At 41.0% G+C, this 25,954-nt stretch overlaps 1 protein-coding gene across 1 annotated transcript; it reads right to left on the bottom strand.

The window, feature by feature from the left end:
* Positions 1 to 168: 168 nt before the first annotated feature.
* slc27a6 (solute carrier family 27 member 6) lies at positions 169 to 20,868 on the bottom strand. The gene is given in 14 exon segments (XM_041058240.1): positions 169 to 387; positions 1,258 to 1,388; positions 1,737 to 1,834; positions 3,825 to 4,023; positions 4,105 to 4,195; positions 8,112 to 8,306; positions 10,964 to 11,088; positions 14,865 to 15,023; positions 16,351 to 16,563; positions 20,267 to 20,336; positions 20,338 to 20,435; positions 20,438 to 20,579; positions 20,581 to 20,681; positions 20,684 to 20,868. Coding segments are annotated over 14 exon segments (1,869 nt in total). The 5' UTR covers positions 20,754 to 20,868; the 3' UTR covers positions 169 to 210.
* Positions 20,869 to 25,954: the final 5,086 nt, after the last annotated feature.

Here is a 25,954-nt window from a genome sequence, read left to right as displayed (position 1 = left end):
TACTGTTCATGTGTATACTGTCAGCTGATCCTGATCCTCTTATTCACTAACTTTATGACATATGTTCATTCAGATCTCAGTAAAAGTCATTCAACTCGATTGTAGCCTCATGGCTCTATTAAATTAAATATAAAATACTGCAATAAGCAGAACTCTTCTCTTTTTTTAAATCCCTCTTTGTCTCAAGCCATGTCATCATACTTGTGAGTTCTATAGCTTGCGTTCTCCAGCAAGGATGCTCTGGTAGATAGTGTCTGTTAGAGGAACGTAATTCTTCTGCTGGTAGTCCAAAACATAGAGAGGCTCGGAGATCGTCGAGGGGTTGAAGCCACTCTGCACCAGCTGGAACTTCTGCTGCTTGAAGGTGCTCGTCATTTCCATGATCTCCTGAGGGAGAGAAGAAGAAACCACAATCAGTGGGATTTCAGCAGGTATCAGCGGGTTTCAGACTGAATCCAGTGAGACTGGAATTAAAAATTACAGTCTGATAATCTGAATTATACGGGTCAAAAGTTACACGCAGAAACACAATTTTGCTGATTACATCACCCTCTAGTGGCCGAATGGCACCAAATTTTTTATTGCGCACTTCAGAGGAAGTCTTAAAGCGTTAAGACTGGTTTGGTCTTCAGACATCAAAGCGTTGCAGAGATGTGAGCAAAATTCAAAGTTTGAATTGGTGAGAGACTGGTGGAAATACGAGCTGACTTCCTGTTTGGCGGCTTCGCCGTCGATTTCCATTGGCTGTCAAGGAAAGTTGGCAAATTCTCAAAAAATCAATGGAATAACGCACAGTATCTGCAGACATCAATTCATCAATCATTTAGTTCTAAATCCAAACACATCAAGTGATATGAGCCAACACAAGAATTTTGCTAATTGGAGCGCCCCCATAGTGGCTGAATGACACCAAATTTGTCCTGTCCCCTCGGGACGTGGTCACGAAGCGTGCGACCAAAGTTGGTTTCGTTGCACCAAATCATTCCTGAGATAGGAGCTCAAACCAAATATGGCGGCAAAGCCGGCAATTTCGACTGGCTGTATCAGGGGAACAAAGAGTTTCTTAAAGCTATGTCAGTTAATGGTTTGTGGGTTGCATTTGTGTAGTTTTTTTTTTTTTTAATCTGAGTAGGACAAAACACTTTATAGAACCTCTCATTCACACACACACGCACTCGTTCACTGGTAAAAACATGGGGACTGGTGCCTTGCTCATCCTTCAGATTATAGAAGATCTCTCCTGCCTCAGCTCCTCACCTGAAGCCTAATGAACAGCGGACGAGCGTACGCCGGTAGATCCCTCATCACGTGATCGAACAATTTCTTCCCATCAAAAGTGAGACCTGGTCTTGTGATCATGGCAGCCATTCCCGCTCTGCCCTCATGCCCTGCGGGAAACCACAGTTCAGCATAACCTGTGTTTAGTCATTCCTGGGTTGTTCATTATCAAGATATTAACAATATACTCATGTCCTTCTTCAAGTAAAACATCTTCCAAGCAGGAAGCTGCTCACATGGTGATTCAGTGATGAATTAAAGAAGAGGAAATTCAGCTTCCCTTTTGCCAAAAGCAGCATGGTGAGCCATTGTAATATAAAGTTATAAAATTATTTTCATTATGATAATCATATTTAATATCAGTACAAGTACCGACTTTGACTTATTGTGTCAGTACGTTGTTGCTAATTGAGGTGAGCCGTATTTGGATATCAAACGCAAACACATTTGAAACATACCTGGTACTTCCACTCCATACACATTAACTTCCTGGATAAAATCCACCAGCCCGAGAGTCTCTGTTACCTCTGTCGTTGCTACATTTTCACCCTTCCACCTGAAATCGAGAAGAAACACGGATTTCAATCAAAGTGATACAGAGTCTTGTAAATTCAGTGTCCAGTGAACCAATCAAACCCTGTGGGTTTCATCATTTCTCCTTTGAAATTGAATAGGCGTGGCTCGGAGATGTATAAATCCTTCTTGTGTTCCTATGGTCCACCTACTGGCCACATTACGTAACATACTTTTGTTAACACAATGGATTAAGCCACAGTCTGTGCAGAGTTGGACACGAAGCTGTTGTCACTGACTTTTAACCTTTTTTTGTGAAAAACCATATCAGACTTTTTTTTTTTTACTCCAAGCAGAGTGATTTCATGTCTCAACACGTCTGGAGGACATCTCTATGACAATTCAATTGTGACAGCGTGGTCCAGTGTATTGATTACAGATATGTAGACCCGTTTTTATGTGGAAAAAAAAAAACAACCCATGAAACCAAAAACAAATTTCAAATTATCAGACAAAAGATGAAAAACAGGCCTTTCATTTTTAGAAATTTGTGATTTGAACTTCCACACTTTAGGGGGCTCACAAGTGACAGTCAACACTGAGACGGAAGAGCCCGTGATATGTTGATTTTTAAAAACTGTGGATACTACATTTCTCATAATGCAACTTAACTGAGAGTCTGAGGTGAAACTGGAACTTCTGGGTTATGTTTTAGAAGTATAAATACCTCATGTAAAATCCTGCTGACATTTGTAATGCTGCTAATTTACCAAAAAAAAGTCCAGCGTTTTTATCAATAACATGTCTTGCAGCTCACTTTACACAATATTTCTGTATAAAGGGAGCCTTAACAAACATTAATTTCCCACAAATCATGAGCCCATCACAGAGATAACATCACAGCACGCGTAGTGGAGACACTGGGACTACATTGCATCTGGCGTTCACACAGGGTGTGTCGGCCAGAACACCAACTTAAGGCCAAACTTCCTTTTTTTTAATATATATTCCAGTTTATCCGATAAAGAGGCAGGTGATGGATAGTTCGGGTGATTTCTTTCTCTCCCTTTGCAGGCAAAGAGGTCATATGGTTTTCTATAGCAAATAAAGTAAGAAAGTACACCTATGAATGCAGAATTAAGGCTCTTAATGTTCAAGAAACATAATATAAAAGAGTACTGAAATTACTACGTCTCCATTTGCCTCTAGTTCCTATTATCACAGCTCTTAAACACATTTCACCTGACAAACTTGCACATAAACACAACATCGCATGGTAACACCGCAGAATAACAGAAACAGGTTTAAGGCTGCCGAACGTAAATACAGTAAGTCAACTATATACACACATACTCACATTTCACCCACGCACAGACCACCTGCTGCGACGTTAATTAATTGCTCGACCGCAGTTTCACATTCACTCTACGAAGCCCACACCTCTCTGCCTGAATGCCGCCAGTTACCCGATTCAGCCAGCAGAGGGGGGGGGGGGGGGGCCGTCCCACAGGAGCCGACACAACACTACATCCACAAGACATCATACTATGAATATAATATGCCCTAACTTTGGGGCCTTTCCTACAGAAAATTCACTTCAATATATATTATCTTTACGGGTCAAGCCAGGTTATGATGATGCACACATCATGGGAGCTGTAATTTTTTTTTTTTAACTTTCAGGTTTCAGCTTCTAACATCAGGTGCTGAAATAGATGCCAAACATCTCTTAGAATATGAAACGTAAATCCCACGAGCACACTTCAATTTCAGAAAGAGTGATGAAAGAAATGCTGGATGTTACAGAGGCTAGTGGTACAGGGGCTAGACAGACCCCTGTGCATTCTCCCTGCTGTGGTAAACGTTTACATCTTTCTCTGTAGTTAGTTAGTATTGCAGGTTTTCTGTTATAAATGCATCATCTGGTGACATCAACAGGCTGAACATCATCCTAGGGATAAAGGTCCTGTAGTCGTTTGTATGTGTATGGTGTGTACCTGCGGTAAAGACATGTCAGACCTCTCAAACTGTACCTGAAGGTGTCTCCCACTCTGTCTTTGAAGCAGATGAAGCCTTCCTGGTCTTCAGCCATTAGGTCACCCGTGTTAAAGTAGGAATCTCCCTTCACAAACACGTCTCTCAACAACTTCTTCTCGGTCAGGTGCTTGCTTCCAGCGTAGCCAAAGAAGGGGCTGATGGCGCTCACCTTGGACAGTAAAAGCCCTGTCTCACCTGAGAAGAAAGTTTTCAAATCAGGTCGAGGACAAGCTAATTCAAAGTGAATTGGTGAAAATGTTGCGGATGTACTCTTACCCCTTTCCACTCGCTGACAAAAACCGTATTGATCCTTTACTGGTTCATCTTTCTCCATGTTATACTTCACTAGATCATATTTGAACAGGAGCTACACAAAAAGAAAAAAAAAATATATATATATATATATATATTATTAAAGGAGCAGTGGTATAGACCTCTCAGCTAATTCATGGAACAATCATCCACATATCAACTTAAGGTTAAATGTCTTTCTTATCTCCTTAAGCACAGAGTACACTGGAGCATACTTTCATAATTCTGTCCCACAATTCCTTGCGGCAGCAACACTTAAAGCGAAACACCTATTTTCTGCTTGTGAGATGATAAAGAATTTAAAAAAAGAAGAAATCCGGATGTCTTCTATTTTTAAATCTCTCCCGAAGAACAAGCATATTTAATTTGTAGTCAACAATATCATCAATTCAGACAGACTGTGGCATTCAGACCGTGATTGATTGGTCTTAAGGGCCAAAGTGAGCCAAGAAAACATTCCCCACACCATCACACCACCACCACCACCACCAGCCTGGACTGTTGACAACAAGGCAGGTTAGGTCCATGGATTCATGCTGTTGTCTACCAAATTTGATGCCAATGTTCAGATGGAAATATTGCAGTGTTTACTCCATTACATTTATTGGACAGCTTTAGTTTCTAAACACACACACACACACACATTTAAGACAGATCCTGACTTGGTGCAGTTATAGCGGGGGTACTTTTATTTCCTGGGAAGAGGCGCTGCCTTATAAGCTGAAGTCAAGGAGCAACACCACGTAAAAAAACTGCAACATGATTCACTATGGTGTTACTACATCTCTACAAGATGTACACTCTTACATATCGCTGGTTATTTTTAGGTAGGTATATGGTAAACCCCCCCCCCCCCCCCCATCGCCCCCCCCCCCTACCCACCTACCACCACCCTGCACAGAGGTGGGTATAAGCTGTATATACACACAAGAACACCTCTGATTTTACAGACCACAAACTGTAATTTGTTGTCTTTTTTTTTTATTGGTTTTATTCGTATTGGTGTATTGGTTAAGTATTTATAAGCTTCCCTCACATTAAAGATGAACACTGCATTAAATAAATATACCTAGAGCTCTCGATCCTGTTAGCTAAATTAGGATTTGTGTCCTGAGATCATTATGTTTCATAACTTCACTTTTATAACTAACTTTTATAACAGTTTGTGGGGCCTGGCAGGAAAGACACTGAGACAGATCTAAGAATAGCTGAGGTCAGAGATTAGAGCTAAATGCCTGAAGCCACTCTTTTGTAACTCCTCTGATTAACAGCAGCTCCACAGACAAGTATTAGCGAGGCTAATACCTGTGAGAGCCACGGTCTCAACAGACCCGCAGCTTAATCTCTGCAACCAATTATTCAGGTTGACATTCTTCAACCAACATCTCTCTAAGTTTCAGCTGCACAACAATGTTAATGCCCTGAGACACATATTGTATTACAGTTTCCTCCAATTGTAATCTACTGTGGTGTGTTACATTGCGATTGTGATTGTTTTATTTTACACACTGTATTTCATAACCACCATGTGACCACCATGTGGACAAAATAACCTCTCTTTTAAGTCTGAGAAAATTATATTGTATCACATTCCATTCTTTGACATGTATATTGTGTTCATATTGGCTTGTACTACTTTCATATTCTATATATTTATATATCTAAATGAAGAAATAAAGATTAAATTAAGAATAACATCAGCTGGTAGGTATCATTTGAAAATGTATGTATTTGTGATCTGGATGTGGTTTCCATCCATTTCTGCTATGCCTGTGCAGGCTTGGCACGTTCATATGCATCACTGCAAGACCGTGCTTCACAAAGATAGTTATTGTTAAGTTTCACGTATGTTCATAATACTGTGCCCATGCCCTGTAACTACAGACAGTCCATTTATTGACCCCCCTACAGACCCCTCTAATGGAGGACACTTCCTACTACATCCTGGATAATACATGGCCTGACAGATTTCCTCTAAGCTGTTTACCCCACCCCCCCCACTGCTCACCACAGTTTACTCGGCTAACCATGTGCACTTTAGAACACAAATTCAAGTCATGCATACGGCTTCTGCCACAGTTTAACAGGTGGGGAGTTGTGAAGTTATAGTTATTCACGCCTACTGTGAGTTGTGCACATACAATAAACTGCAAGTCAAAAGTACACCTGTGTCAACCTATAGGTCATAGGTCATGATTAATCATAATAAATAACACTTTATCCCATGTGAATCTGTTAGTATGCTTATGAGCTATACTTCTGTCTGCAGTAGAACCACATCTCTGATAATTATGAAACCATCTGTATTTGCATTATAGTCTTAGCTATATATCTTGTGTTTGTCTCCTGTTTTTTGTTCTGTTTCCCTCAAAGTGCCAACTGACATGTGTAAAGTGCCATTCCAATGGAGCTGAGTTAACTGTGTGGTAGACAGCATGCAGCTGTTTACTCCAGCATTCCGTGCCAGTGGAATGCTGGTGGGTGTGATTCTGAAAGTCTCGCTGTTTCCTTCTGTTTCTAGTCTTTATGCTAAGCTAGGCTAACCATGTGCTGACTCCAGCTCTTTACTTAACACACACACACACACATGAGATTGAGAGTAAGTGTGTTTTCCTAAATGTATATATACATGCACTCTTAAGGACATAAGGCCATGTTCAGTGTCTCTGCTGGACTCATGCCATCAGGACATTACTGAAATGCTCTCACAAGAATGCACAACCACATCCATAAAGACACAACACTCCTTAACACTGTGTTTCTCTCCCATACGTACTAACACACACTGGGTCAGAGATGTGCTGGAAAGGAGGTCCATGATTCATTCCTTGGGAATTTTTTCTTGGAAAGTATAATACAATATGTGTGCATGCTGCTCCATGTGCATGCTGATGCTCTGCTATGTCAAAACTCACATTATACTGTACATGAGCACACCCTGACTTTACTTCCTTTTTTGCATTCTTTAAGAATTCCATGACAGCTACCCACAACCTGTTGCCCTCCAATTAAAATCTGAAAGAACGAGGTAGACCTGCAAGACAACAGGCATGAGCTTTGTTATTCATGGTCTCCACAAGTCATTCCCTGGCTTTTCAGGTAATATAATGCTACAACTATACACACACACAGTGTCTTAGTCTCTTAGTCAGTCAGTCAGTCCACCATCTATCCATCTATCTCAACAGATGAAAATCTCTACAGTCATTTCATGTACAGCCATGAATCCTACTGACTGGGTGATTGCGTGCCACCAATAGACCGACACTGTTGGCTTTCACCGAAATATCTCAACATGGACTGACATGAAAGTTTGGTACAGCTATCTATAGTGCCCAGTGAATGAACCCTTTACCTTTCCTGTAGCACCATTATCAGGTCAAAATGTTCACTTATCCTTTGGAATATTTCAGCCTCTACAAGACGAATTAGTACACTAATGGTCCTAAAAGGATGAATCTTGCTGACAACGGTGATTCTGGTGGTTGGTGTTTTTCGTCTAGCACCACCATCAGGTCAAAATCATATCTTGTCCAACTCTTTGAAGACATTCCAATTATCAGCAGTTGGAACATGAACTAAGACGTGTTAGCATTTAGCTCAAAACACATGTTGTGCCCAACTACACCCTCACAGAGCAACTAGCATGGCTGTAGACTCTTAGTTTGGTCACAGATAAGAATAGCAACTTGATGGAGATGTTTGTGTTTCGGTTGAGTGGAGAGGAAGTTGTGATGCTGCATGCATTAATACACACATGCGCAGATGTGTGTAAACTGTACTTGTCCATTACAAAAATTCAGAAGTTAACAAAGTATTAAAGATGTAAAAGCAGCATAAGAAAGACTCTGCATTCTTTCTGCAATGGAAATGAAACGTTTGGAAAGTTCCTGCCAACACGGTTGCAGATGTTCCAAACCAGCTCGATGGAAAGGGGTGGGGTTTGGGTGGCAAGGTTACCAAGAACTCACCCTGTAGAGGAAGTTGGACCGGCCCACAGTTCCAATCTTGCCGATGTGGTTCATGAAGCACAGGTTTCCCTCTGTGGATCCGTATACCTCGCACATTTTGATGTTTCCAAAGCGACTCTGGAACTCCCGCCAGACATCCTGCCGCAGTCCATTCCCTACTCCCATCCGCACCTTGTGAACTTTATCTATCTCTGTCTGTTGGACGGAGAGAGATGTAATGACATCAGCAAAATAGATATGACAGGTGACAACTGAGTATTTCTCAATAATGTGTAAATGCTTGCAGTTTAAGAAGGTGTTTATTCATGTTCGTTAAGCTGACACACTGGAATATACAAGAAACAGACAATTATGCAGTGAGATTTCAAACTGCACCTCACTGCTTTAAAGGGCTGCTTAAGATTTCAGACTTGATTTTAGAGTAGGTTAGGGTGAGGGTTAGGCATTCAGTTCAGATGGTTGTTAATGGGTAGCCTCACATACAAGTATGAGTGTGTTTGAGTTTTAAACCACTGGAGTGTTGAAGTGAGGATATGCTGGAAAAGTGAGGACATTTTGGCTGGTCCCCACTTTCTGACACACCTGACCTGTTTGAGGGGTCAGAACTGGTTTTAGGGTTCAGGTTAGAATGAGGTTTAGGTCAGGGTTAGGGTGAGGGGCTGGGGTTAGGCATTCAGTTGTGAGGGTTGTGGGCTGGGGTGTGTGTGTGTGTGTGTGTCACAAACAAATAACTGCCATGAATGCAAATTGGTCAAATTGGTGTGAAGCAAATTGGTGTAACCAAGAGAGTGAATCTGTCGCAACAAATAACAAAAGCAGTCTTTTACCACACGTACACACACACACACACACACACACACACACACACACACACACACACACACACACACACACACACACACACACACACACACACAGCATTCCAGTAGTTTCCACTGGACTGAAAGACCAAAGACTTCATTATATAATGTGTTGGAAATAAGCAGCAAAAAAAGAGGCACATGTCTAACAAAGCAGCTGCTCTTGTGTCAGTGATGTAAAATTAAGTCTTAATTACACTGATATTACTTACAGTGAAGTAAATAATATCAGTGAAGGTGAAATTGTTAGGGTGAAATGTTGTGGAAACGCTTCAATAAGCTAATACTTATTATTCCATGTCTCTTATTGCTAAGATGACTGATTATGTGTTGCACCTCATTGCATGTACATGATAAGCACAGTTTGTTTAGAAGAGACTCAGATTTGAGCTGAACTGATAACACTTATGGTTAATGGTGGTAACAGAGAGTGTGTTCATTACAGTAGTTCCAGAATTCAGAAAATGGAAATGATGGGTATCCATCAGATAAACCCACTAGAAAGACAGACCTGTGGACCCCACAGACTCCCTGTTTGAGGTAATTTGATTGAAGAAAAAGTGTCTTTGGAGTATGATGCATATTGGAGAACAAAATTGCAAATAAATGGCAAATTGACACAAATCAACATGGGGCCTTTAGAAGTCGCTAGGGCCTGGGGCCTCATTATTTGGTAATCTAAGCCCAGCGTGTATCAACGACAGGGAATAGACAACACACCTTGAGCAACTACTCAAAAATACAACAGAAGAAGTGGTTCCCCACCTTTAATAAAAAGGGACTAAAGAAGACGGTGGACAAATGGTGAACACATCATTAAATGTAGTATGTTCCATATGTGTATAAAATCTTCATCCTGCGGGGGAAAGCAGTGATGAAAACTGCTATACAGAGAGGTAACTGTAATATTTTGAAATTATACGGTATATTTCTATAAGAAAAAGCCAAAAATAGAAAAAGTCACAAATTCAGTCAGAAATTTGGTTTGATTTCGCTAAATCTTGAGAACGATGACTGTAACGACATTTGAAGTCCAGCAATATACTAACAGCAGTTAGTATATTACCCTACCCTTGGACAAGCCTATAGAAAATGTGTATATGCCTGTTTGCCAGTTGTGTTTGAGTCCTCTGTGATGAGTTCTATGTTTGCACATTTGATCATTGCGCATAAAGACAGCATACAAGCAGTAATTAGTGATCACGCTTGTGTGCACACATTGACCCTGTGGAAGACTGTGTATGTGCTCTACGTGCTCCACATCTTTTCATTTGCCCAATCAGCAGTGAGGACGGTCATGGCCAGCCTTCCACCTACACAGCCAAATAACAGAGGGAAAGTGGACAAAGAGGACTTTGAGTCCAGCCTCAAGAAGGGACAAGCTCTGCTCGCACACTGTGTATGTGCACACATCCATGTGCCCACAACGAGAGGACACAACACTAAAACAAAGACCCTGCTTATCTTTCTAGTTGTGCACCAAGTTACTTGAATGATTCACATGTAGCAGTGACTGCTGCTCTTTATAAAAGGGAAAGTCTGCCTGCTGTAAAGAGCGCTGAAGCTTGAAGATAAATATAAATGACAATGATGGAGAGGAATAAAGGAATCAGAATGGAACAGAATAGAAAGAACACAAAAAAGAAATGATTATAAAAGTTAAAGACTTCTTGTGAGATTGTGGGACACTATTATAGCGACTTGATTTTTCACAGAAAACAAGAAATGATTCCAAAGGGAAGCATTTTTGACATCCATCACTTATGCCCTCATGTTCTTAGGCTCCAACTTTTGTTTTTTTTCTCGTGTTTAAGTGTAAAGAGTAATTTTCACAGGTGTAGGTTTGTGTGTTTAGTGTGGATTCCCAACTAGGAGGGTAACACAACAACGTCAGTTTTACTGGATAGGAATTTTATACTAAAGACAGGCACAATATACATTTTTTGCAAAAGGTTATGAAGACTGACAGCTGAATGCCAAACAGAGGATTACCTTAGGCTGGTTGCACAGGTATCGGCAGAGTTCACCAATGTACTGGAAAACAGTCACGTCATGTTTCCTACAGTCGCTCCAGAACTGGGAGGCTGAGAACTTCTTCTTCAAGACGCAGGTCGCACCTGTAATACAACAGACAACAGTGTCATTAAATATATAATTTAGGGATTAAATTCTCCTATTCTCTATTTTCAATACTTGGTGTATCTACTCCATAGATCTAATAATACAAATGTAAACTTTAAAATATATATGTTTGTTTATTTATCATTTCAAACATTCCTGTTCATTCTGTTAAGATCCTGTTAAGATGGTCTGCTGATCCCAAGTCTGCTGTCAAACTACCACAGCCAGCTTTTCTTATGACTCTTTTCAAAGTTATGACATAAGCATATTAACAACACTTTAACAGACCACGATCCAAAAACATAACTACTTCACGCAGTGAGTGGAGGTGAGAGAGTAATCGTGGTATGAATGTGAACTTGAATTTTTGGCTTACTCAACCCAATACTGCTGATTAGTTAAGTGCATATAAACACAGAAAGGGAAGAAATGCAATGAATTCTATCAGTGGGAATAACTGTGCACACTTTCATTAAGTCTCTCCTCTGAGACACTGATGGTGTTGCACCTCAGTATAGTTGTGCTGGCTTCGCTTCCTACATCTATTGCTACTGGTTACATCAACTACATGGTGCGTTTCTAGCCAAAAAATATCTCTAATTTCCAGTGAACTGTTTAACTGAAGTAAGAGATGTTTTCTGACCAAACCTGCAATGTTTATCCAGTTAGAATACTTACAGGTGCAAAAATGTGGAAAACAGTTTCAGCCATATAGACTTAAACCCAACATCTGAGATAAAAACCCATATATTGACCTCCCTGAATGGATGCGCTCCACAAACAGAGCTGGAGACCACAGCACAAACAGAGACACCTCAAACAGAACACATGGTGCCTTACTGATATCTTTCAAAAACAGAGGTACAAGTCAGTTCAAGTGTGGCATTGACCTACTCAACTAATCTACTGCAAATAATAAGGACACAATGTCTGCCAATGTTATCACGTGGTAAAGGTTCAAAGACAGAACAGTTATTTTGTTCACTTTCAGTCTTTCAAGAATAGGCTTAAGTTTTTCCAAGTAATATGTATACTGAAAGAGTGACTTGCCACTGCATCCCTACTCTCCATACTGGTCTCAGGAAGATACCTTTGTATATTAACAACATTGCAAAAGTCTGCACCTAAAGTCTTGTACAAACCTACTTTTCAGATTTAGACCATTGATGATATGAGGCTATAGCAAACATTTTGTCCCAGTAACAATCAAGATTTGCATCCCTCTTCATGAAAAAAAAAAAAAAAAAAAGCCTACAACTTTGATATCTTTGATTTTGCTAACTCAGAACACGGATTTCTCTCTTTCCTGTCCTCTGATTTTATGAAGAAATCACTTGGCTATAGGTATGGAGAGGAGGAATAATTACAGGCACCATTAACTGTTCAAACATACATGGCATGTGTGAGTAAAATAACACACTTGAACAAAAAAAAATTAGAGGAACCACAGTGCTAGTAGTGTCAGACCTGCAGTTTTAGACCTTATCGTAAGTTAGATTAAGTTCAATCTATATGTTCAATTTATGTCCAATCTAAAGCAGCTATCGCTTTCCTTGCCTGTAGACAGCAATGTGTCCATATGTGCAGGTCTAAATTTTTGCTACCCCTTTTCTTTCCTACAGTTGATGAAGCTTGACAGATGAAGATCTGGTCTGACAATGACAGTACAGCTGGTCCCCTTGTTGAGAGTCTAAAAACCAACTGTGACGAATGTGTACAAAGGTTATTACATCTGAAACCGCCGGGTCACTGTAGTTTGTTAGTACAGCCTGTAGGGATGTTGGTCTCTGCCAGTGAAGGACGCTGAACCGCCAACTTTGGTGGCAGTTGGAACAGAAATACAGAAACCCAGGATTTATCAAAAGGATAGCTGATTAATACTCTCCATAATAGTCTCCAGTGTCCACTTCCTGCTCTAAAGCCTCTAATTAAGCTGCTAGTTGAAGTGAAACAGTGGGTCCTCAAAGGGGTCACATAGTTTAGCAGTTACACTGTGGACAGTGGACTCTGTCTGCAGTCCTGAATACCAGATTACAAAGAGGATTGCTTTTCTGTATCTAACATGGAACTCAGATCATATGATGGGTAAAAGGCATATGGTTGGGCAACATCCATGAAGTGAGGACGCCATATCATTGTCAATTACAAAAGTCCATCAAAGTCCATTTTTTGTAGACATTTGAAATAGATTCATTAAGACAGCCATCTGTTTTGCTCTGAAACTGCTGTGAATGGTTCTCAGCCTTTTGTATTTCAAGGATCTCACATGAGGTCCCTTTGATAATATTCTGTGATCCCAACCACCATCTGTGAACAGACACAGGCTTGCTTGGCTCAATAAGTGACAATTTGTTTTTACTGATAGCATCAGGTAGTGAAAAATGTGTTTCCTTTCTGTTGCCATTACCTCACCATGTGAAAGGTTGCGTTCAGTATATGGAAATACTTCCACACTAATGCCACTGCTACAAATATTGTGAATCACTACATTTAAGCAGACAAAAGGGGCCACTGTGGGCTAAACTAAAATACCCTGACAGCTTTGATGGAGCTCAGGACTCAATCCTGAGGTCAACTGCTTTATTCGAATTTGACTTTGTCTACACGATCTCTCTGATGTGCAAAGAACACAATTATCTTTTGGTCCTCTCCGTTTGGAGACGCACATATCTTTTCTGTTGCTATGTGATGGCTACAAATACTAAATAAAAGGACAGAATCCGGCTTGTTGTGCAGTTGTGGGCTTCAGAACAGAACATCAGCAGGTCTACTGCCTTTTCACCGAAACCACTGGTCAGATTCAGTTACATGAGCATTATTGATAAGACTAATTAATCAGAGCCATTACAGACTACGCCTTCATCACATCGTTAATTGGCATTTCGATGTGTGATACATCCAAAACCCAGCACGCATAAAGGATGATTTGTGATTTTGGAGCTGTCTGTGTGCCACACAAGCTGTGCCTTGTGTGCTGTCTGTAATACTTACGGGCCGATGCCACTGCTGAAATGTGGAGAAAAGGGTGGTGTTCTGCATGCTTCGTGTGGAGGGAGCTAGTAACTTTTATAGCTATATCTTTCATAGTTCGTAGCGTAGTTGTGTGGGTACTTGTGTTGTACCAAGACTAGGCTCTCATGCGACAGCCTCTCTGAGTGTGTGTGTGTGAGTGCCAACACATAGTTGTAGCCATGCTGTTTAGAGTTAATATTCGTGTTTGCCAGCTCTAAATGTGTGGAGAAACTCTTTTTTTGGGGGGATTTTGAGGTGAAAACTTTCACCCAGGCTGTCATGTGCTCAACTGCTGACAAAATAACCAGTATCGTGTTATTCAGTGTGACGATTGGTAAATGGCACTTCACTATGCAGAAAAACAAAGTTTTTGGTGTAGTTACTGTGTTAAGTGGTTAGACTGAATATAATTTAACTTAATGTAAATGCATAAAATGAATGTGGGAATAATGATCCATCAAGATCAGGGGGTTTCCAAGGGAAGACATGCTTTCCAACAGGAGACTTGAGACTTTACGTAATAAAAAAAAGGCATGCTACTTTGGCGTACATTTAATGGTGCCAATTTATAAAATATAAAGAAGAAGAAGAAGAATAAAAAGAACTAAAAATGCAGGCCTCAGACTTTGAAAATCCCTGATCTTGCTAGTGGTTTGCTACATGTCTACATTTCATCTGACAGGATAAAAGAAATGCTCGCAGCAGTGAATGCAAAGAATTGAGACCAGGGTTAAGGTCAGGAAGAGATTCTGAGGCCTACCTAGCTCTATGGTTCCTCCTATGCCGATCAAGGAAGCTGCACTGTGGTAGAGTGGCAGAGGAATGTACATCACATCATCTTCGGTCGCCCCAAATGCCCAAAAACCTGCTGCAGCCTTCAGACTCTGGAGGTGAGTAATCACTGCAGCCTTCGGGAGCCCTGGGAAAATTAAAGACATAACAGTGCATTAAATGATACAGCAAAAAAAATCCAGCTGATACCTTCTGTTTGTTTCAGTGTTTCATAGCCATGTGCAGCCTCCATGACAATGCAACACAATGTCACGCAACGCTGCATTTCAACTGCAATTAATGTCATAAGAGCTCTGTGGCTGCTCCTGAAAGGAAACCCCTTAAAGGTCACCTTTAAGGTCATGGTGATGTGCATGTAAATAGCAAATGTAGCAAAGAGGCCTCCTAGAGTGGCTATGAAGCAAAGCCCTAAAGGATTAGAAACAAAAAGATTACCCGAGAGATTTGACCCCTACTTCATGAGCCCTCGTGTATCTTCAGAATGACACTGATTATGCAGTTCACTGTTTTACTAAGCTGTTCACTGACATTATTGATTATCGTGCGCCGTTAAGAAAAAAAAAAACACAATTAAAGCTAAGACACCTCCTTGGATCAACCAAGAACTTAACTGCTTAACGGGATGAGTCAAAAGGCGTAGCAGTCATACTCAAACTGAGATTCGAATGTTTTGCTATATAGAAAATAAAGACATTTTACAGTACAGTTAAATTGCTGATTACTTTGCTGATCATTCTGGAACAAAGATACAAAGATTTGAGGTCTAATATGAGCAAACATGTTTCAAATGACTGAATATATCATGATTACTGCTTAAAATCTAAGCTAAAGTTAAAAATCCAGGTCAAGATCCTCTCCTCCATTCCCAGCTATCTTCCTCCTTTCATCCAGCCCGGCCATCAGCAGGAGGGTCCCCCATATGAGCCCTGTTTGCTCAAGGTCTCCTACTGTTAAAGGGGAGTTTATTCTTGCCACTGTCGCCTTAAGTGCTTGCTCTGGGGTCAGGCTCTAGGTCTCTGTAAAGCGCTTTGAGACAATTTTGATTGTGGTGGAGCAACAGACTGTCTGTATTCACTGAATACGTTTGGGATCATCTCGTTTTTCATTCTGCCTGCAGACGACAAATATTTCTGAATGTATGAATCTGACAACTGATTAATGCATTCCAAAGCTCTCCCTCTGACAGATGAAGGTAGTCTGAGTAAATGTGGAGGGAAAAAACTCTATTGGTTATTTCTTAATTATAACTAAGTTATCAAAATGACATATTTAAACTACTATACTACAACACCGTAGATATCAGGCACAGCAACAATAATATATATATATATATGCAAGCACCATTTACATGACATGAATTTGTGGAGAATGTTTTTGTCCTCTAACTGTCACTCATCACTGACCTGTAACAAAAAAATAAATTAATTAATTAATTTAAAAACTGACAAACTCACCAGTTGTTCCAGAGGTGAAGATGTACAGGGTGGGGGTTTTTAGGGAGGTGATGGCGTGTAACACTGCTGGTACTGGCTGGTCCGACGCAGCATCCATCTTATCCAACAGAGTGTGCACCTGTGTGTGCTCACTCTGTTGGTCCTTCATGGCCCACACCTGAATGTTGTCCTGCAGCAGGCTGCTCAGGATGCCATCCAGACATTCCACTAAATCTGAGAGATGGAGACAAAACTGCATTTCATGAAAAGGACCCAAAGGAAAGAATTACTAAGAAGAATTACTAACATTTCTTCGGTCCTGCTTCCTGCTTGATCCAATCCTAAAGTCTGAACTGATCGTGTGCTGTAAACATGTGTTTTCTGAGGGTGATGTAGGGACATCAGAGCAAATAGGAAGCTAATAATATATCATATGGCAGGCACATTTACAAGGATTGTGCAACTAGTATTAGAGTTTCATGGTGACTCTGCATATAATGACTGTGGATATTTTAAGAATGAAACTGTGGTAACTCTCCTTCTCAGTGACTAAAATTACACACTTGAGCCAAAGAATGTCATGAACCTCCACTGTAAGATCTTAAGTATTTCACAAGTCCAGGCTCTGGTAAATATATGTGAGTGTGTTTGTATAATATTTTCTGATTGTGAGTGTCTTGATTCAAAGGCTGCATGAGAGATATGTTCTCTGATGATTCAGCACAAAGTAAAATAAAATAAAATAAAATAATTATATATATCTAAAAAAACAGTTGTAAAAAGAACTCCTCCGTGTGAATCATGTCAGTAGAACTGCAGGGCCATATTTCAGGGATTTACCCGAGCAATCTGCTGTATGTAAATCTATGAATCTTATTCCATCACCACCTAGGAAAAAAAAAAAAAAAAAAAGAAAGAAAGAAAAAGCTCCCAGAGGAATGACCATAGCCCTGCAGGAATTACACAGCAGCAGGATAATGAGGATGAATGGCATGGGAAAAAAATAAGCAAGAGCATCTGAGCTGCTTTGTCTTAGCAGCCAGGATTATACTGTACATCTGAGTTGCTTGTAGGACTTTAGCTGACTGCACTGAAACCCTGTTTGTTCTTCTGCTCTTTTCCACCCTGAAAGGAAATATACCTGACCGGCCACAACTACTGCAGCAATCAAACTGGTGATGAGGACACACTGTTGCTAAAGGCATGAATAAAAAAGCCATCATTTTGGCACAGCGGTGCCACCATTGCAATGAAGTTTGCATTTTGACCACAAACTCCTCAACTCTAAGCTCTAGAATTAGATTCATTCATTCATTTTCTACTGCTCAATCCGTCAGGGTCGCAGGGGAGCTGGAGCCTATCCCAGCTGACTATGGACGAGAGGTGGGGTACTGTGATTGGCTGGTCGGCAGTCAATCACGGGGCTGACACAGACCGACAGACTTATTAGACACCTACTAATTTAGAGTAGCCAGGCACAGGGAGAACATGCAAACTCCACACAGAAGAGCCCAGACCGGGGTCCAAACCTGGAACCCTCTTGCTGTGCTAACCACCGCACCACCATGCCGCCCTCTAGAATTAGATGTTACTCAAAATTACTTGAACTGTAAGGTAACTGTGTATTTCCACTTTTTACTGTTTCACCACATTAAAAAACATAGGCAACATTTACATTTACCTCAGTTTTAGGGTTCTAACCATGAAGGGGCGGAACCCTGCTAATTAATAATTATTTATTATTTGTTGTCTCGTGTTGCGGCTCAAACTGCCATGAGCTGGAATGAGACAGAAACATGAAACTTGGCCAAATAACTGGAAATGATGCACGAGTACTTCCAAAGAAACCTGAGCCCAGTTGGCACAATCCCCAACAACTGCATCTGATCGGTCAACAACGGCCAAACGTACAGCCACAGTCATTCAGAGACAAGAAAAACAGGAAGTCCCCTGTGTTCAGGTGTACTGAGGAGAACTGGTCCTGGTTTAAAGGCAAAGGGGGGGGGGGGGTGGGGGGGGGGGGTCACAGCAAATACTGACAGGGTTTTTCTCTAAATAAAAATAAAACTATGCATGGCACTTTATACTGCCCAACAACCTGCACAATACTGTGTGTATATATATATACATATATAGTGTTGCCCATAAAGTTAGAGCACCTGAATCTGTTTTTTTTTTTCCCTAAACTACTGAGCGAGATTATTCTCGACAACCGTCACAAGAAGAACAGCTTCAATAGCAAGTATAATATTCTGTGGACACTCCTCTTATCAGCGTCTCAGTGTTCAGGCCATTCCGTGAATCTGGGGGGTTGTTGTGAGGACAGTGTCCCTGACAAACATCATGCTTGTTTGATTGAGCAATGATCTGTCATCCCTGTCACATGGCATGCAGCATGATGAATCCTATTAACTGTAGGAGCAGGAATCTCACAGTGAAACATGTTTGAAAGATCGCTGGGTCTTGCAGAAGGTCTGGCAGTTTCAGGAGCTGAGTCCCACAGTCAGCTGGGAGCAGTCAGTCAGTCAGAAAGAACTTAAGCACTGGAGCTCGTGGAGCATTTGGAGATTGGGGTTCATTACTGGGCATCATGTAGAAAAAGCACATTATTTGCTTCAATCGTTTTTTGATCATTTCTGATTTTAGTTGTTTATCAGGAAAGAAAGCCAAATGTTTCGCCAGGTCTTCTTTCTCCAAACATGAGGACTGCAATTTTATCTCTGTTTTTATTTTACTTTGAATTAGTTTCATTTCTATGCATCATTATACACTGGCTTTAGGCTGTTGGTTTGACAAAACAAGCTGAACATAAAGATACTGATCAGATATCAGTAATGTGTTTATTTCCGCTCCCTTCACATCTCATTAGAGTTGTGTTTGTGTCTGTGGAAGATGTAAAAAGGTCTAAATAAACACTAATTATGATTTTTTTTTTTTTCATGCTCAATGCAACCATGCATTGCATCACGATCTTTTGTAGACACTTCATTGACAGTTGGGGGCAGCCATGTAAAAGAGTGCGGCTTTGGACCGGTCTAAGATCGGAGGGTCGCCGGTTCGATCCCCCCCCCCCCCCCCCCCCCCGACCAAGCGCAATGGAAATGGGTGGTGGTGAAGGAGATGCGCCCCCCCCCCCCCCCCCCACCCCCCCCACCCCCGCCGCCCCCTCCCCTCTGCAACCATGGCTGTGGTGCCCCTGAGCAAGGCACCAATCCACCCCAGCTCCCCGGGTGCCATAGTAGGCAGCCCACGGCCCCAGCGCCTCTACTGCATGTTGCATCACTTGGTGTGGGTAAAACGCAGAGAGTAATTTCCCCAGTTGAGGGATAAAATAAAGGAATAGCCTTTTTAAAGCTTACATATCAATGTATCAATAATATTAATAATAAGAATAATCTATCAATATAATACATAGAACACAACTCTTACTTTCTATATGGTTGAGTATATTTTAATTGTTAATACATCTCTGAATGAAAGACTTTTATGAGTAATGAAGTGTTTTTCCAGCTACTTTTACTTCAGTATGAGACACTTCCTCCTGGACTGACAGGTGATCTACAAAGACACTGGACGCATCCATACCTACTGGAATGCAGAGAAACTCGTCCGGCTTTTATTACTTCTTGGTTGGATTCATTCTCCATGTGTAAGAGCAGGCTAAAGACTTTATGAATAATCAGATTTCATGTCATATCCTGAATATGATTAAAGCCAGCAGGGAGCAATGTGCATGTAAAGCTACTCACCGACAGACCTGACATTACTGATGACACAGAGCAGAAGTTAAATGAAGTGAACTTAAATAAAGTTCAATTTAAAACTAAATATTAGGCTAAAAAAAAAACCCAAAGCAACAAACCTGATGAAGCCACAGTGGTTTACTGTTCAGGACCAAAACCCGCACAGTGATAACAGCAGAAGGTGAGAGCTTTACCTGAACCGACTATTAGAGTTTTGGCTCCGCAGCAGTTGAAGCAGTGCAGCAGAGACTTGGACTTGATGTTCGTGGTTGAGGAAAGCGACCGAGCAGCCGACCTTCGCCAACCCGAACCAAACGCACAGGAAGTCGGGCTCGTTGTTCATGAGCAAAGCAACACAGTCTCTTTCCTCAGTTTGAGACTCTCCAGGAAAACATTGGCGAGCCTGTTGCTCCGTAGCTCGATGTCCCGGTAGGTGTGGACGCGTCCATCGTAGATAACGAACGGTTTGTTGGGGACGCGTTGCGCTTGCTGGATGAACCTTTCCAGGGACCGTGCACACGCTGGATGTCAGCTTGAAGAGCTCCAGCTTCACGCCGTACGTGATCACCTTCCACAGAAAGAAGAGGTCTCTCCAAAAGAATGGGAAACGAGTTTCTGCAAAACATGTGCGGAGAAAACACCCGCGGCGAGAGCGGAGAACCATCCCAGGGACAGAGCCATGTCTGCGGCTGTGACACGCGGAGAGGACGCGGTGGAGACAGGTTGGAGACAACCAGTGGGGGGGGACTAAGCGCACTGTTTAACCTACACCGCACTGTTACATGTTCCATGGACATTCTGCATGACGTAAGCCCAGAAACGTTATGCCACACAACAGAAGGCTGGAGCACGAGATTCCTTCAAAATAAAAGACGACAATTTGACACTTAGGGAAGTCGTCGGTATCAAAGAACAAAATATTTCCCGTGATGGAATAGATATTGTTTAGAATTAAAGAAAAACCCCAAGAAGAGATACATTTGTTACCAAAGTTGCAGGATTGCCCTTGTGACCTATTTTAGTTATGTCATTGCTAATAATCTCTTCTTATAAGCTGGTTGACATTGTCGTCCTACAGCTTCACCCTAGTTACACATAAGAAATGAAACAATGACAACAACATGATATATATTAAAAATAACATTATAACTGTAGACAGAAGGTTTCTGAACACGTGATATCAGCACCAGGAGATACTCAGTATTAGACTCCGGCCACAAGCAAGAAAAGAGATGGGGGACATTCCTGTCTGACTGTGCCTTATGACTGGGCATCTTCCTTGTGTAAAGGTTAAGTAATCTGTCATGATAAATCCAGAGTAATAACAGGACGGACCGGACTCATTTTAGTCATTAAAAAAAAAATACAGTAAATTGTTGGATTATTTGCTGTGAAAAGCAAAAGCAAATAATGAGTGAAAAGCTTTTTTGACTTCTTATTGAGCAAGTCAATTTTTAAGCAAAATCACCAAAGAAAGAAAGAAAGGAGGGAAGCCTTTGGAGGAGCAGCAGCACAGGAACATCTCTCCTTTGCTGGGACGGCCGTCTGTCCTGCGCCCGCGGAAGAAGTTGTGTAACGCGAGCCATTTTATTTTGAAGGGTCGACGAACTTAGGACACTTCTCGTCTGACATGATTTCTTTGAGGCAACTTGACTGTGGTGTGTCCGTAAAAGTGAAGTCAAGTGACAGTTGTTGCGGGGCTGAGATGGAGGTGCTCTGCTCCTGGCAGATAAAGACAGTCAGTGGCAGAGGCTCATCGCTGACAGATGTGTAATGATAATAACGTGTTTCTGTCACATCAGTAATGTTCAAAATCCCTCAAATAACCCGATCCCTCTGTGATACTCACTGTTCGTACTCTGATCAGTCTGCTCTATCTCATTTGAATTCTTTTTTTCATGATCGCGATAGTAAAACACTGCATTTCTGTGTTTATGCATCTCTTATCACGTGACGTCTCTCAGCCAATCAGGCTAGTCCTGGCCCAGTCCTCCGAGAGGAGCCTGTTTGGAGATTGCGCAATGGTTGGTTATGTGGAAGTTGCTGATGTGGTAAACATGGTATTTATTTCATTTATATAAGATTTCATTTCCATGTAGATGCCGAACTCCAGCTGTTATAGTTTACTGTTCCAGTCTTTATTGAACAGCTGTGCTTTTCTTTTCCCTTCTGGCAATGCTGAATCCAAGACTCACTTCCATCCATCAACTGCACAACACTGGCTTGCTGACTACACTAACTGCTATACAAAAATTGCAGTGTCTGTTTTATGTCTGAGACGGAGACAGGGTTCACATGCCTCTGTGCAGTCTATTTCAGCCTAGTATCTTTATGTTTTAAACCCCCCCTGCACAGTAAAATAAGAATTTAATTACAGTATACAATATAATAAGTAGTAAGTAAGAAGTAATAATTACCATTAACTGAGCTGAGTGGGCTGGATGCGTGGGTTTACACATCATCTGACACTGAAAACGTAGTCTGCAGTTTGTGTCTCCTCCCAGCAGTCAGCACTGGTTTCTTTAAAATATGTAGGAAATATTCTCTTAATCATAACCAGCTGGCTTTATTTGCCAAAACCTAGCCACACCTTAAAAACATGAGATGACAGATCAGAAAATTCCTGAGCTCGGTGGAGACAATGGTTCTCTCTCCATCATTATTATCATGGCGGCATTTTGCACCTGCTGGTCATGGTGGTGCTCTGCAAGGACAGGACATGTACAGTGAGCCTGGTGTCTTTTTTCGTGCCGATAACAATGGCACTATTCTGTCTTGAAGGGTGTGTCTGCAGCTGTCAGAATCAGTACAAAATACACAAGAAGCATCCAAGGCCCCCCACCCACCCCCCTACTTTGACTAAAGATAACTAAATGTAAAAGCAGATTTCAAGTCTGTTAATACCTCTGCCTGTTAGGTAAGAAACTGATCTGAAAATTGTTTATAACGAAGTACGTTTGGATCTTAATGAGATAAGAACAGCAAAAACAGGACAAAGCCAGGGCATTGTTTTGTTCCTGCCATACCTGAGACAGATATTGGATATTGTGCAACACAGCAAGACACAAAAAAGATAAAAGATAACAATTTATTCAAATTTAAAAAAAAAAAAATTGATGTAAAACTACAACGAGTTAAGCTAAAAGATAATACTGATTAGACAACGTGTTGATGAAAGGTCCTTTTTTTGCTGTCAGAGTCAGAAAAAGTCTGCGTCTGCGTGAGTGATTCAAGAGTCCTTCCCCGGCAGGGACGCCACCTCACGGAGGCCAACCATTTCTCTGAGCTAACAGCTAATGTAGCCAGGAGTTAGCACAATTTCCTTATATTTTCTTATTTTCCTGGTTTTCTTATTTCTTGCTTTCATTTCAGTATAATTGAAAAATATTTCACAATCCAATATTTAGTTGCAAACACCTTTTCTTTGTCTATTTGACACACGTCTACATGTACAATGTCTACATGACATACAATCTAATCTACAGAAGACTGACACTTGATTTTAATTCGCTGTGAATTAATCATAAGCTGCATATTGCAGTAATGGCTTAGCACGGATTTGTTTCTTTACGCAGTAGGAAATATAAGAAACACTTAACGCAAGTTTCAACTGATCACTCAAGAAGACAAGCGAAGTGGAAATGAGGATGTAGCATTTGTGTTTAGTTTAACTGTTTCTCAGTTTGATCTATCTGATCAGCTTGTGGTTACAATCAATATGCCAGAGGGAAGCTGCAGCAGAGCCTTGACTCTCCAGTGCTTGAGTCAAGGCTCTGTGTAAAGCTGGATGTACTCAAAAAAAAACAAAAAAAAAACACTTTGTCACATTCGTCATACAAAATTATGTCAACATGTCAAATAAAAGGAAATACAAACTCGTTCTATGTGAAATATCATTGTACCTCGTCAGCAAGGTGCAGGTGAAGCAGAGCATAAACTAGCATGAGCAAGAGGAATTCAACACTGGGAATAAAACTCTGCATCGGAGAGTCGGCCGCATGTTACATTAAGTAAACTGACCATCTGGTGATGAATGGAGTCAAGGACCGGTGGTCTTATATTGCTGGCTGAGGATGTGGCTGATGAGGTGATTTGCAATAGGTGAGCAGGAGATCTGGCGGGAAGCAGAAACTGGGGGGGGGGGGGGGGGGGGGGGGGGGGGCACGCCCAGGCCTAGACACACACACAGACACAGACAAGAGAAACAGACAAACGGGACAAACAAGAAACACCAGGGAGGAAAAACAGCAGAAACACAAAGGAAGAGGGAGAGACAGTCTGCTCCTAACAGAAACATCTCACATGAACCAGTTTTTTCAATAATAGGACCACTGTTTGAATTATTTTGTTGTTCTGCATTCTTACAAATGATCATTCCTAAGTATGTTATCTCTTGAACTGGAATCAGATTAGAATCTGACAGGTTACACTGGGAATAAGATAAGTTTATCTAAATTCATCTTTAAACCAGACACATTAGTAAAGTCACTGATACAAGATACTGCTTTTGGTGCTTGGTTTTTTGTCTTACAGAAAAACTGCAGTATCATCTGCTAACTGACATCATTTGAATTCCCTTCCCATTGTATTTACTTCTTTTTAATATGAGCAGCTATTATGTTTGAATGTTTGACTTGCATTTTGAAAGCACTTTCCACAAGCAAAGAAATTCACGCCTTTAAAAATACACTCACTAAACTCCATTAGAGTTAATTAATCTAATTATCCAATCAGAGTCTGCCCAGATACTGCTGAGTCACTGGGGAAAAAATACACCCTATAAAATAAAATAGTATACTCTATTTACACAAAAATACACATCTATGTACACAGATGTCTATACCTATTGCACGTAGGTTGCGTATTGCACACGGATAGACACTTTAGATTGTTGCTTAGGAGCCTCGGTGAGGTAGTTGGTGTGAATAGTCCTTGTTATTCCTAAAAATTTGCCATCAGCCTGACTGTGGCAGGAAAGAAGCTGCTGTGGAGGAAACAGGAAACTGAGGTTAGAATTCACACAGGCTCACAAAAATTGGACAATAGATGATTGGAAAAATGTTGCCTGGTGGTCTGATGAGTCCAGATTTCTGCAGGGACATCTGGATGGTAGGGTCAGAATTTGGCGTAAACAACATGAAAGCATAGATCCAGCCTGCATTGCATCAATAATTCCGACTGGTGGCGGTGGTATAATGATATGGGGAATATTTTCTTGGCACACTTTGGGCCCCTTAGTACCATTTGAGCATTGTTTAAATGTCACAGCCTGTATTGTTCCATCCCTTTATGACCACATTGTACCTATCTTCTGTTGGCTGCTTCCAGCAGGATGATGCGCCATGCCACAAAGCTCAGATCAGCAACACACCAGCTGAGGGGAAAAAAAAAAAAAAACTGGTTACTGGCAGCTCCGTTTTGCGAAATTTATTTCAAAACCTTAAGTCATGTCACAATGACAGTAACACTGGGTGTGAGAGGACAACTGTCTATATGTTTTATATATGCATAAATTGTCCCTGACGGTTGGTAATTGTTGGAATTTAAAACTTAAAAAAAAATACTTACTTTAAAAAATTTAAAGGGAAACTTTTCAGGGATGTTAGAGTGACGGTGATCTTTTGACCCATTTAAAGTCTAAAGATGTTTCTACTTGGATGTATGACAAAGCAGTGGGTTTGATCATTTTCTCAATGACTTCCTGTTGTTTTTCTACGGGAATTTTTTTAAAAAGGTTTTCACTACTGAAGTTTTGATGTATATTTTTTTTTACTGGGTTTTACAGCTGGAGGATCAGAATACGTATAAGAATATGAATATGTGCCTGCTGTGCTTTGCAAATAATAACTGGAAACTGAGTACAAGCTGGACCTGATAACATT

The sequence above is a fragment of the Toxotes jaculatrix genome, chromosome 16, assembly GCF_017976425.1.
Source record: "Toxotes jaculatrix isolate fToxJac2 chromosome 16, fToxJac2.pri, whole genome shotgun sequence".
NCBI classification, from domain to species: Eukaryota; Metazoa; Chordata; class Actinopteri; family Toxotidae; genus Toxotes; species Toxotes jaculatrix.
Note: the sequence above shows the minus strand (reverse complement) of the source record. Positions and strands in the feature narration are given on the sequence as shown.